Source organism: Haliaeetus leucocephalus, unplaced genomic scaffold (genome assembly GCF_000737465.1).
Source record: "Haliaeetus leucocephalus isolate CR32 unplaced genomic scaffold, Haliaeetus_leucocephalus-4.0 Scaffold944, whole genome shotgun sequence".
Lineage (NCBI taxonomy): Eukaryota > Metazoa > Chordata > Aves > Accipitriformes > Accipitridae > Haliaeetus > Haliaeetus leucocephalus.
The window spans coordinates 342,292-356,609 of record NW_010973380.1 but is presented as its reverse complement, the minus strand read 5'-3'; the positions used below and the strand labels follow the sequence as shown (position 1 = coordinate 356,609).

At 43.4% G+C, this 14,318-nt stretch overlaps 1 protein-coding gene across 1 annotated transcript; it reads right to left on the bottom strand.

Moving 5' to 3' along the window:
• Positions 1-6,559: 6,559 nt before the first annotated feature.
• Positions 6,560-14,040, bottom strand: LOC104842040 (chromosome unknown open reading frame, human C14orf180). The gene is made up of 4 exons (XM_010584112.1): positions 13,993-14,040; positions 11,504-11,627; positions 9,555-9,581; positions 6,560-6,762 (listed from the first exon to the last, which is right to left on the bottom strand). The coding sequence occupies exons 1-4, from the start codon at positions 14,038-14,040 to the stop codon at positions 6,560-6,562; spliced, it is 402 nt and encodes a 133-aa protein (XP_010582414.1).
• Positions 14,041-14,318: the final 278 nt, after the last annotated feature.

Below are 14,318 nucleotides of genomic sequence, written 5' to 3'. Positions count from 1 at the left end.
GTCAAAAAATAAGAAAAAGTGTCACAGATTTTCCCTGTTCTCACTTGGGTTCTCTGGGGTATGATGTCAAACCCTTCCCTTGACATAAGCCAGGCCTGATTTGGGTGACATATTGCTCTAGGAGGTTCCCAAGGTTGGTGCCAGCAGTCCCTTGAGGAACCTGGCAGAGTTAGATGAATGCTATGTTAAACAATAGCTTTTAAGGCAAGGAAATGTTTGAAAATCACCCGTCATGGTATCCCACATAACACAGTCCAGAGCTCTTCACCCCCTCACTCCTGCAGCAGAAGGAATTATTTTTCCCTGTTAACAAGGTGAAGTCCAATAATTTGTGTCTGAAATACAGCACATCTTCCTGCAGCACACTGGATCTTGAATGCATCAGTTAACCCATGCCACTTTCTAGGCAGCTGCAACAGTTTTAACTGTCATTGTTAAACAGCGTTCAACATTTGACTTCAAAAGGTGCTAACAGTCTCCTTATTAAACCACAGTCTCCTGGAGTTGCAGTCAGTCCTTTTTGCTAAATGATGCTGAGAAGTTCTGTGCTGAACAGCATCCTCCCAGGAGGAGGACCACTGCATTGGGGTCCACAGCTAGTACAGAGTGATGGTATCAGAGCAATTCTGGTCAAATACTCTCTGAATAAAACTATTGCTGTTTTTTCAGCCCAAGCTACACAATTGAGAAATCAATATACTGTGATGTGAAGTACACTTCTGAGAGGTTTTTGAAGGTTTATGAACAAAACAAAACAACAACAAAAAAACCCAAGAGTTCCACTGACATCTCCTTCCCCTGGATCCTTTCATCTTCAGAAACATTCCTGCAAACTTCACAGAGGGTTTTATTGCCATCAAGCTGATGATCAGGCCTTATTTCACACATGTCTTCCTAGTGGGCACAGGGGCTGCTGAGGGGGACAGGAAAGTGCCATAAATCAGAACAGAAATAGGTAGTGAGGAGAACTGTTAGTGCATTACCTGTGAGAGATTTCGGCTTTCAGACTGCAGTGTGAGGGATCCAGCATGGCAGTGCCTGTGCTGGCAGCGCTGACACCAATTTCAGACTTTGCTTGGCCCCCTCAGCCGCTGCCTGCTCATGTGGCTCCACAAATTGCTGAGCATCCCCTTGAAGCATGTGTTGGCCTAAACTCAGCTTCTGGAGAGGGCCACCTGTGACAGCTGTGCAGATATCTAGTGTAAAGGTGCTGGCATCGCTGCCAGGTTTGGCAAGGTTGCTTGGGAAACCTTCTTCCCATGTTGGCAGATCCAGATACCCTACAGCTGGCCCTTTGCCCTGTGCAGCTCGTGGTTGTATGGGGGAGGAAAGACTGTTCCCAAACCTCTGTAGACTTGCCATTTTTGAAAGTAGCTCATTAACAGCCACGGCTTTAGAAGGTTTGGGTTTTTTGTGTGGTACCACCTGCAAAGATCTGAAGCAGATCTTTCTTGCTTGTAAGTCAGTGCAGAGCCTGAAAGCGTTACAGCCTCTCTGAAATGTATGTCCTATGACTTATGTATTCATGAGCCACTGCCTCTTCTTACAGCCACGTGGGAAAAGCTTTTAAGAATCTAGATTAACTATTGTGTTATGCTGCTAAAGAGGTCCCCACAGAATGGGTATTTGGGGATGAAACTGAACACTTTTTCCTAATTTGTTTAACTGTTGAAAGCTGTAGAGGTGCAGGTCTTTCGCTGGTGTACATAGCTTAGCTTTGTGAGCTGTGCTGGAGCCCACGCCAGTCCACACAAGCTAAGAATGGAGCCTGGTCTGTTTTGAATATTCTCTCTCTCGATTTTTATGGTCTTTTGCAGTGTAATGACTGCTGATTTGGAGCTTTAATTGCATGCATTTGACAGAAACAGAACTGGAGTGAGGTTTATTATTGTTTTGATACAGTCTCAAAAGGAAAGCTTTTTACTAGCATTTTAATATAGCCCTTTGTAAACACCTAGCAAATAAAAATTCTGAGTCCAGCCCTTCTGTTAATGGAGTCAATGACAAAGTTTCCTTTGGCTTTAGTAGAAGCTGGACTGGGTTCAGTATAAGTGATACACTCTATCGTTACTGACAATGAGTTACTGTGTTTTATATATTGATGCTTTTTGCTGGACAGTGCATTGGCTTTTTATGATTTGGTGATATATACAAATAAATTATTTGAGAAGTCAGTATTTCTGTGCCTGTCTTTTGAAGGTGAATTTAAATTGTTACAGTGTAAGATAAAAAATTGTTCTCAAAGTCAGTGGTAGCGTCTTAGTTCATATACTCATTCCTCAGCACCTCCATGCCACAGCTTGTATAGTCAAGGATACGGCCAGCCATCCTAAGCTGCCTGAGCCCTTTTGGTACCATCTTCCAGCAGTGAACCCTAATGCCGTAGGAGATAAGGAGAAGATGCTCCCATGTCAGCATGCAGCTGAAAGGCAGCTTGTTACCAAATGTAAAGGGGGACCACAGGCTGCATGGGCATGTTCATTTTCTAAATGCCAGCTGGTTAATTTTCTTCATGTAGCATCAGCCTTCCTCTTCAGAAGTGGGCCTAAAGGTTCCCAACAGCTATCCTGGAGCAAGGAATTAATAAGAAACAAGTCCACACTATTATCTTAGAGGTTCCTGAGTTACCCCTTGAGGGTAGCTGGTAATACCCTTTTTCTAGTCACATGCTGCCAGCCCTTCTGCTTGCTTCAAAGTGGCAAAAGGCAGAAATGACAATTAAAATTGCTGCTATGGGCTTCTCCTGCTCCATTAACTTGTTTCCAGACTAGCAGAGCTGGAGAGATGGAGGGAGTGGGAGTAGAAGCAGTTTTTGGGGCTGCCTTTTACCAGCACAAATGCTGAGTGCATTAAAAGGTTAGTGTAAAAAAAATCTTGTGCCATCTCACTGTGTCCTTTTCTATCTCCTCTAACGGTATGGGTACGGATACTCCTGCTAGTGCAATCAGGTGTCACTGATGTGGTGAGCCTGCCTGAAGAGGGTGTTGGCAGCTGCCCTCTGTTCATGCTGCAGGAATGTACTGAACACTGTCAAAACAACACTTACCCCGTACTCTTGCGGTCTGTTGATTTCTGCTGTGCATTAATTTCATACTCATTGCATAAGGGATATTAGGAAGCACTTCTGCTGGTGTGCATTAATTTCATACTCATTGCTTAAGGGATATTAGGCAGGACTTCTACCCTTAGACCCTGCCACTAGCCCATTTTCATGCACAGACCTCTTCTACTCTCTTCTGGCCCTTTGACTCCTGCCACCCTAGTCACTGCTCCTGGGAAGTCCACCTACTCGCTGTCTGCTTCAAAAATTGCTGCAAGAGGACTGTCCTCCACCACTCCCTCTTTCAGCCCTTTAAAGCTAAAACATGACCATTGCCAAGCTAGATTAAATAATTGCTCAGAGCTGGTTGGCTGCAGGATTCTTGACTTCTAAAGCGATTCACCACGCTGGAACCAGCGTGAATTCAGGTGAGCATCTCGACCATTTGCAACAGATTATGTACTCCTCCTTTTTTACCTCTTTATGGGCAATTCTCAGGAGTTGTGCTGAAGGGAAATATTACCCAGCATGGCCAGCAAGGGAATTATTACCCAACATGACTGATTTGGTGTAACTTTAGAGCTCCTATTAGCTCTTACAAACTGACAAAGGTGTCACACCTAGAAAAACAGCATTGAACAAGAATAAGAAGAAATCCCATCCAGCTCACAGTGCTGAGGATAGATCTGTGATGGATAAAGAACAGAAAGAAGGGGCAGAGTGGGAAAAGGGTATGTGTGTGTGTGTGTGTAAGCAGGATGGGTGAATGGGAAAAGAGCTTCAGTGTGAGAAGGAAATAAAGCAGGTAAGTCCACAGTGAAGCTGAGCAGCTGTAAATAAATGCAGGCCCAGGAGTTGGGATTTTTTCTCCTATTCCCAGCCTTGTTACTGACCTGCTTCATTCACTTGCACAGATGCATTGGCTTTCTTGGCTTCAGTTTCTTCACCTGCAAAATGCCACCACTCTCCCAGGAATGGGGTTTAACTTTTATTTATTTCAAACATTCTGGCTTTGTAGCAAATTTATTTTGGAGCCTGCAAAATAAATAATACCTGCAGCCTGCCATGTATTTGTCTGACCACAGCAAACAATCCTGACCTGGGAGGCCTTGCAAGGCCATGGTGAGACAGACAACTCAAGTGCTGCCTTTGTCCATGTCCAAAACTGTCCCAACCAGAGCCTAGGCAGAAGCCAAGAATAGCCATTACTCTGCTTAATTTCCCTGACAGCCCAGATGTGATAGCCGTTCTCACTCACACTGATAAAGTTGGGCCCCAGCAGGGAGAATGTGGCCATTTTCCATTTAAAGCAGACCTGGTGGAAAGGTGGTCCCAAGCCCATCTCCTGGGGAGCCGTGCTGGGAGGTGAGCGCACATATGGACTTCACAGTGCCTCTGCATTTTCCTTCACAGTCCTAAGAGGAGTTCCTGGTTTACCTTAACCCTTTGGCTTGTTTTAAATTTACTGAAACCTGGTTGCTAACATACTAGAAGGGTTCACTCTACTACTATTGCTCTTAAGATGCTTGTCAGTTCAGGCTTTGCTTTCTTGTTGTAATGTGCCGTGGCTTGCAGGGAGGGAACTGTCCCTTCAGAAAAGGCTCCTGTTTTGAAGGGGCTAGTTGCTATGTGCCAGGAGGACATGTCAGTCCAGACCTAAAAAAGGAACGCCACTGATTTGCCAGAGTTTCAACATGAACATTAAAAATACCATAAACTTTAACAAATGCAAACAGAAGTTGCAATGAGCCCCTTGCCCCATGCAGGTACCAATCCAAACCTTTTTATCAGAGATTCACCAGCACACAGGTTTAAAACCTTTCTTTATTACCTAAACAGCAGGGCTGAGATGGGGGAGAGGGAAGGGAAGCAGCAGTGAAACTTACCCTCAGAGCTGGGGTACCCAAGTGTTTTGCACAAATAGCCCCTGAGCTAAACACTCCTCCTGCAGCAAGCTCTGCTTCCCAGACCAGCAGCGTGTCGAATGCAATTGCTGTGGCCTTTGACATCTTAGAAGGAGCATGAGAATAGCCACTGAAATCACTTCTTTCTGTCTTGAACTGCATTTTTTTTTTTTGACTTGTTCTCAATCTACTTGCAGCTCACTCTCCTTTTGTGAGAAGGCTGCATATGCTTCTGCTTATCCTCTGCCTGGTTAAAGTCCTGGGGCTGCTTGGAAGAAGGTTGGAGGGGCAGAGAGGTATGCCCCTCTTTAAAAAAAAAAAAAATTAAAAATAAAGCACCATTTTTTCTTTTTGGTGAGTTACGATGGCAGGGGAATTTGAGCCAAGGTCTTGCAGGCATCTCTTCCACCTTCTTTGCAGCATTTTCTTTCTCTTTTTTTTCTTTTTCCTTTTCTTCCGCTCTTACAGGTGATGTCAACCTTATCATACCAAATAAACCCAAGCACACATCAGGTGCTACTTGACAAGAATCTAAGGCCTAAAAAGCTGGTTGTGTTGGTTTTGTCTAGGGAAAAAACATAGCTGAAGCTCATAAGCTTGCACTCACTTGCTCTCCTCTCAGACACCCAGAGAACCATTCCACATTTATTGCATGATCTCCATTAAAAGGATTCCCTTCAGAGAAGTGTATACTGTGGTGGGACAATGCAGGGATAAAGGGGCTTTGCCTCCCACACCTTCATAAACAGCCCATATTACCATTGTATAAGACCTTGAACACCCAGGCTTAAAAGCATAACCTCTGACTGAATACAAGCACTATCATAAATCTTGTAAGCTCAGCTAGTGGGGTTTATGGACTGAATCAAACCCAGAGGATTAAACTACTGATTTGATAATTAGATTGGGATTCAATGCTGCTATTTATTATGTTAGGCAAATAAACTATTTACTGTTTAAATGAGTTTTCATGTTCTTTTTCACACCTGGGAGTCAAGTGAAACATTAAGAAACAGCTTTTGCCCATGGAGGAAAGAAATGCATGAAGGGAAACAAGAAAGCCATTTGCTGGTTTTTTACTAATAATCATTTCAGGTGTATAAATATAGCAGCTTGCCAAGCCTTTGGCCACCAGAGCAGTGTTTGTGGAATAGCTCAGCTTTAATTTAACTTTTGCAGAATAGCTCTTAGGAGACTTGAGGAGAAAGACGGTTGGGTATTTAAAGCCTTGACCTGAGACTCGGGAGACTTTTATTCAGAGCTTGCTGCCACCTGCACAGATCAATGTATTTCTCTCTGCTTCTGCTCCTCATATCAGCAGTTGGTAAGCTCTTTGGGAGACAAAATTCAGATACTTCTTTGCTGTTCAGGATGATGGAGCATGAATTTGGTGGGACCTCTAGGTGCTAGTATGACCGCCCACTAATATGAAAAGAACAAAGAAGAAAAAAGAGAACAAGTGGCTGCTGGACAGTGCACAACAGGGGGGTTTTTGTTGCTGTTTGGGGTGGATGCTCACGTGCTCCCCGCACGTGGCTGGAGTAGACTGGGAGCTTTGTGCTGCTGCGTGCTGGTTAGCAGTGCTCTGAGATGTCTGTCAGGCCAGAGGACATTGCTACTGCCTCATAAACCAAGTCCAACATTTCTGAGCAACGTGTCTTATCTGAAGAAAGAAGATAACAAGTTGGGATTGAAATTCCTCCAGGACTTTGACATCTTTCTTCACGCTGGTGTAGTAGAGACTCACAGCAAGGATCAGCACCGTGCAAAATGAGAGCCACAGGAGCACAGGCAATCCAGATGATGACCTGTCATCTACTGAACGGTGATGAGGAGAAAAAAGAAAGCGACATTAATTTAGTGTCATCTTAAACACTTCCCAAATTTGACCCCCTGCTGATGCCTTTGTCCCACTTTTCTGGGAACAGCAGGGTACACAGGGCTCTGGTTGCGAGTACTTCCGTAGGCATCAGCTAAATGATCGTGAGTCACACCTCCTGATGGAGGCTGGTGAGTACAAAAGATCTCATCTAATGGAACATTTAAAGAGTTTAATTATATACAATAAGAACAGGATTACCATAGCTAATGCATGATCTCAAGTTTCCCTCCAGCAATTATTTTTTATACCTTTATGCTAAATGTTAAGTTAAATACTAGGAGAATATTAAGCTACCTCGTCTAATTATTTAATGCTCACAAATGTTCCATAAAAGAGGGAAGATCTAGATTTCTGTCCTTTTCCCTGGTAACTCAGCTTGTTTGGGGCTCCTAGTAATTACAGTAAGAGCCAGAACGTGGCTCCATTAACCAAGAGGCATATTTAGAAAGCTCTGGCAGGTTTAACCTCTCTGTAAGTGCTAGGTGTGCTAATAACAGTGGAACATCCTCTGCACTTGCTATTAAGCAGGGGCACTGTAAACATTTTTCTTGCCTTTAAAATATAGTTCAAGTATGTTTAAAGTGCTATAGGTCAGGCCCAGTACATATGTGGAAATCAATGGGCTACATTCAGCTTGCCAACATCTGTGCCTCAGCCCTTGCACGTGTGTATCCACCCATGGGCCTTGGGGATTCAGTTTGATTCAGATCTGGCTGTTCTGTTTGACTGCATGGCCATTGCACAATCGGTATTATTTTATAAAGCACTTTGAGTATTAAACATGCAGTATAAAGCCAAATTCATGCCTGAATAAAAACCCATAGTGTGCAGCTATTTGCCTGCCATATGCACATAATCAATAAGAAGATAAAAATGTGGTGTGTATTATTATGGGTAAAGGACCAACATTAGCTGTAACATATTTAAATTAGCTTCTAGCACGAGCCCTGGAATACACACCAGTCAATTAAACTGTCATACAGATGTACAGAGAGGAAGGTAAAAGTCATAAAACCAAGCGAGAAACACATAATAATGTATCAAAAAGTGTATGGGGAAAAGGTAAAATGTTAATAGGCAGTCATTTTATAGCTAACCAGAAACCAAATCAATGTCCCATAATAGACCTGAGTGAATTATTTGCAGCAAATAATTTATTCATTTGAATTTAGCCTTTTTTTTCTGTTTGTAAATTATCCATGAGCAGACTTCAATTTTTATAAATTTGTTTATTTGGCATTATTCTATGAATGGTTTATATGAAGGTATTTAGCCAGGGAATTACTCACCACTTTCTGCTTTTGCAGAGATTTGTGATTTGGAAGTTGGTATTTCCCTTGTGTGATCTCCCACACCACACAACACAGTTCTCAGCTGGGTGACCACTTGCCTTTCAAAGCATGGGGCCCGGCTGACGAGCGTACCTGGTAACAGTGAAACTTTTCTGTGAAAGCTAAACAGCTTTTCACATCAGCCCTTTTCTATGATGAAGTGCTTATAACCTTTTTCATTCTTGCGAAAGTTACTTTCCATGTGAAATTTCTGGGTGATCTCAAATGCAAACTTGGCTTTTCCTTACATCCTCTCCATTAGGGAGCATGTTCAGTGCAGGAACAGAAAAAAAAATAATGTGGAAGAATAATCCCACCCACAAAATAGTCATGAGCCGTGCTCACAACAGCTTCAGCACATCAGTACAATTATGCGCTTAAATGCAAACTTGCTTTTTTTCTAGATTACAAATAGAAAATTAATGCTTAAATTTGTTAGTTAAATTGCTTGTTGGAACAATACACTCAGCCCTAGACATGTGCCCAGTCTAAGAAAAAGGCAACTCATCTGAGAAAAGCACTGGACTGGGATACAGGAGATTTTGGTTCAGTTCCTGCCTTGGACATACATTTCCACTGTTACCTGAGTGATATTTGGTCTTTTCTTTTTCACCTGGATCTTTCCTGCCTATACTACCTTGTTCCTAGCCCTATAACTGCTTTAGCTGAGTCTGCCATTGGCATGAGCATACAACCCCTCTTTCCTGGGCAATAGCGACAGCTAGGGGATATGGGGACATTTGCTTGGGAGGCCTTTTGGCATCCCAACACTATGGCTCTGTGTGTGTGTGTATAAATGCATATATATAAGTACCCCTCTCCCTTTACTGCATTACATACAGCAGGGGCTGGATGTTGGCCAGAGCCTCTAGAAATGATCACCATCATAAGAACATCCAGACACACACATTTGCTTGAGCGTCTGTGAGGCTGGCTGGCCTCAAACATCCTTGCAAACAAAAGAGAAAAAACAGATTATTTTTATTATTTCTACCCTGCTGCCAGCATATAAATGAATTGTCTCTTCCCCACATATGAAAGTCAGCAGGGAGAACTATTGTTTTGCTTGGGGTGCTTTCCCTGCATATCTTAGTGAAAAACCTGTACCTATTCTATTGCCATAAAATATATTAATTATATTTAAATTAAAAATAGCTTCAGGGATTTCATTTTTGTTTCCACTATTTGTCTTACTAGATGTCTTGTTTAAAATACTGCACCAGACCTTATCAACACCTTGTGCTTCATATGCTGAGAACAAAAAGCAACAACCACTGACAGTACCAAATGCTTTGTATACGGAGGACATATTTGCACAGTGCATCCCAGCAGCCAGAGAGCAAACTCAGGTTAGTGCCATGGATGGCTCACAGTTATAATGTGAAACTTCAACTTACCCACTACGTAGTCATAGCAGGAAATGGCTAGAAAACAGAATGAAAATGTTCTTACATGCCTGGAAAGGCCTCTTTGCAGCAGATGAATAAAAAAGCAAGTGCCAAGCAGTGTCTCTGAAATTGCCTCTTGCCTTATAGATGCTGGGCCACCTCTTACACCACTTTTGGCTGCACAGAGTTATGTCAGATGAGGATCTACCCACTCCATGCAAACATGCAGATGTAGGTGCACTTCAGGAAAGTGAGAAAAAATTATTGTATGGGGAAATTAACTCTATCCCAGCCGAAACCGGGACGGGGGGTCAGAGACAGAGATTGCTGCTGTTGCAGGGAGGTCAGGAGTCAGCTCTTGCAGAAAAGACCTCCCTATTCCACATCATTTCTAGAAAGGAAAGGAGATAGACCAGCAGGCTGAGAGAAGAATGAAAGTTAAAACACCAAAGCCCACTGTCAGATACAATTTTCATCCAACAATATCCTGGAACTGCCTCTGTTTGGCAGCCGGGGCCCAGACACAATCCTTATGAAAAGTCCAGAGAATGGAAAAATTTCAGTGGTGCCAGCAACCTTCATCTTACCAGCCTCTATGTTAATAACGTTGTGTGGGCAAACACCAAATCATCTAAATCACAGGCTGTTTGCAAGACAGAGTACTAACTATGGGTTGTGACATTTCTCATGCCTTCACGTAAAAGAGTCATTCTTCTCCATCCTTGCAGCTCCCTGGAACTCAAGCATGGCTGTGCTGAATTCAGAGCCACTGGGAGATGAACCTGCTCCCCCCAGGCTGGATTTGGCTGCAGGATTATCAGTGCTGATGTGAGGGCATGGACTCTGGAGGGAGCCGAAGGAGGTATTAGCTCTCATCAAAATCCTGCTCTTGAGCAGTCAGGTGAGCTTCAAATAATTTAGCGCTGGCTTACTGAGTCTTCCCAGGAGTTCAGTTTGATGGGAAAGCCCAGGCCGTGTCAACAACCTTATGAAGAAACAGCTTTTCCCTCCTGCATCAGGAGGCACCACAAACAACGTATTGCACAACCAATGAGAAGTCTGTTTAGACACATCAGCAGATGCCAAGTCTTGTTTTCAGAAGCTGAGTAGCAGTCCAAACAGGTGGCTGACACAGAAATTTTACCATTCTGTCACCTGTGTTTTTACTGACTGATGTATCAAACCCACACAATTTTAGTTCCCTAACAATAAATACAATTTTTCTTAGTTGGGTCCATTTGTGGAACTCAGAATGAAACGACAGTTCTTATTTGGTTATAAATTGTATATAGCACGTGCAGAAGTGCAAACTGGATCCTTGTGCTAGCCCTCTGCTTAAGGTCACTCCCAGTTCACTACACTGAGCAAACTGTAACTTTGGCTCATGAATGAAAGACCAGAGATTATGCTAGATGTATCATTGCTTGTATGCCCTCCTTGGCAAAAATGATTACACCCTGGCTACTTTTAATCCCAGCGGGTCAGCTAGGCTCAGACCTTTGCTATTGTATCCCATGGCATGCATGCTACTCAGAAACATGAAAGGGCTGGCTCCTTCCCCGCCATTACATTCTGGTTACCTAGAATGACATAAGCGTGTTTAAATTTGGTCTGGGATCCTTTTCTGTGAGTGGAAGCATTGTTCTGGGGTAGACCTGGGGCTCAGCCAAAGCCATGGTCTACACTGATCCCCGTGGGGGCTGACTCAGGAGTTCGCCGAGAGAACAGCCCTGAGGCTGCTCCAACGCGATGCAGGAGCCTGTTTTCTCCCAGGGCAGGCAGGCAAATGGACCAGATGCAATTCTGCAGAGCACAGAGCAAAAACTGTCTGTCGTCTGTTCCATGCTGAGCTCAAAATCACGAATAACATTATCAGAGGGAGAAGCTGATGTGGACAGACAGGGTGGATGTTAGAAGCTAGAAAGTTCATGCCAAAAGGCTTAATAGCTTGAGCATACCATATTCAATGACTTCTGGCTCACGGAATCGAACCTTTCTCTCTGCTTTCCGCTTTTCCCCCACAGCTTGGTCCACAGGTGGCCTTTTCCTCAATATTGAAGGAGGATAGCTACTGTCATCTGTCTAAAGAGTTGATCAAAACACAAAACACGTCGCCATTCAAACCGGAGTAATGCATCTGGGTGAAGCTTTGCGCTTTTGTGGCTATGTTACCACGTCCCTCGAAGGACATGATATGAAACACATCTGTTTTGACATTTATAGTCAGACCACTGTAATATTTATAACAAGACAATATGGATATTCCTTCATTGTTATAGGTCTTCAGTACTCCACAACTGTTTTCTCAGGAAAAAGGTTGGTTAAAGTAACAGGCAGCAAAGTGTTCAGAAAGGATTTCTCTGAATTGGAGTGAACAATTACTGAAGGTGGGTGCTCAACAGCCCTGGGGTAGACGGACATAAATGTGATATGAAATATATGAACCATATCATTGGGAGCACCTTTGAAATGTTCTTCTGAGCTAAGCAGCTCCTTTCTGAATGTAGTGTTGCCATTTCAACAACTGAGACTATGCAGCAGTTTTGGGTTTGGACACTATCCTGATGGGTATGAGAAGGTAATTTGTTTGCACTTTGATATCACAATTACATTGTTGCTCTGGTTTTTGCTTGGAAGCCACACTCAGTCTTTGATAACGGAATCAGATTGCTGTGGATTCTGCCAAATGACAAGAAACAGAGCTGCAATAATAGTAGTAAGTCCCTTTTCTGCCTAGGAATGCTCCCACGGTCAATTCCCCAAAGTGAATCCCAAGCATCTCAGTTCAGAGACACCCACTGTCCTCTGGAAGTGGAGACCAGATGGCAGTTTTCCTACTTTTCAAAGACCTAAGTGGGTGACAGAGATTCTCCACATTTTATTTTTGCTTTAAAATCAAAGTCATCTTCCCTACCCCTTTCTCCTCCTTCCCTCTGTTCCTCTGCTAGGTAAAGAGTATTATTTCTTAGATGATTTGTTTGCTCCTTCTGGTCACTGTCCCTGCTCCTTATTTTTCCCTTGTGTGTCATTTCCCCACTCAGTGATTGCACGCTCCTTCCTCTATGTTTTTCTTCCTGCTTTAATCTTTCTACTCCTTAATCTCTGCTACTTTTGCCCATTTTTAGACTCATATACCCTTGCCATGCACCTTTTATCTTTGGATGCTTTCCCCACATTCACCATTTCACACACCCGCTCCTTGGGCTGCAGAAGCAGGATTAAGTGCCATTAACCACAGTCTGGGGGTGTCAGACCCCAGACTACAGAGAAGAAGTAGGTTTCCTTACGCATCACACTCTGGATAATCTCAGAAAGGCACATAACATAGCCAGCAGGAACTGCCATGAACATTTTCAGCTTTGATACCTTCTCCTGAGGGATTTATGAACCAGATTTCAGCTTAATTTATCACTGATAAGGATGCTTTCTCTGACCTTGGGTCATACAAGCATCCATACCACCTCTGTCTCATGACCAGGGACATTGTATGTTGGAGCTCTGTGGTTTTTATTCAGCAGCTCAGAAGCTGGAAGACCCATTCAGGGTATGGGAAACCTGGATTCAACTTCTTTCTAAGTCCAAAGGAATAGGAACCCACATCTCTTATATGCACGCCCTCATCATCAGAGCTATGGTGCACACATGGGAGCAGGGAATCTCAGTCTCTGTCACTGAAGCTGTCTCATTTGGCCTCAAATAATTAAATATTCATTGAGCTAAAGAAAGAAAGAATGAAAGAATGACTTTACAGCCTGGTGTTTGGGTGCTCCCTTGGGGGTGGGAGAAGTCTGCTTCTATCCTTGCTCCAATGTACACTTAATATGAAATACTTAAATATTCATTGGAGCAGTCACTGGGAACAGGGTCTCTCATCTACCAGGTGAGTACCCTAATCACTCTGCTATAGCCACATACACACACACTTTCTGGCATAATGAATATTTAATTAGTCTGTGTAAACTGAAACATGTTCAGGGAGACACAGCCCAGCTCAGAGTAGCAGTGGTTGTAGCTTTAGCCAGGAGGGCTCCTCCCGTGGCACAGCCAAGGAAACTGAACCTTATATTTGAAGAGATTTATAACTCCCAAGTGTGGCTTTTGTCCATAGGAGCTTTTCCAAACACAATAGCAACATCACACCAGAAGAGAAAAACATTAAACAACTAGCTGGTTGGGTAGCACCTAGCCAAGGAAGAACTTAAAAAGGAAGTGGTATTTACAGTATTTACTAGACTTTAATAACTTATGGAAATCAAAGCTACACAGTGTAAGAAGAAATGATGCATTCTCCCCTCAGACAGAAACTTAGTGTTACCATACTGTGACAAGAGCTGGAAACCTACCGAAGTGCTAGCCGGGAAATTATTTGCCCTTAAAAACAACCCATTTGTGAAAAGCTCCAGGTGTTGGACACAAGGACTCTATCGCCCATCGAAAGATTACTTACCGGCAGCTCCTCTGCACTAGAAGGTGGGGCTGGACATATCTGGGACATGTACTCTGGATGCCAACATGAAGCCTCCCACACGAAGCTTCAGTTGGAAAGCCACTTGCTCAAGAAAATGAGAAGGAGCAGGGAAAGCGTCTGGAGATCCCTCTGCAGCGAGGACTGCGCAGACAGTGACACCGAGCAGATGGGAGCAGCAGCAAATGACAGAGGAGTGGAAAGAAGAGTTTCCGCCCTTCATACCAGTGTTGGCTTGGGAAGGATGACGTTGCTTGAAATGTACTCAGTCACCAAAAATAGCACATAGTGATAATACTGATTGTGCA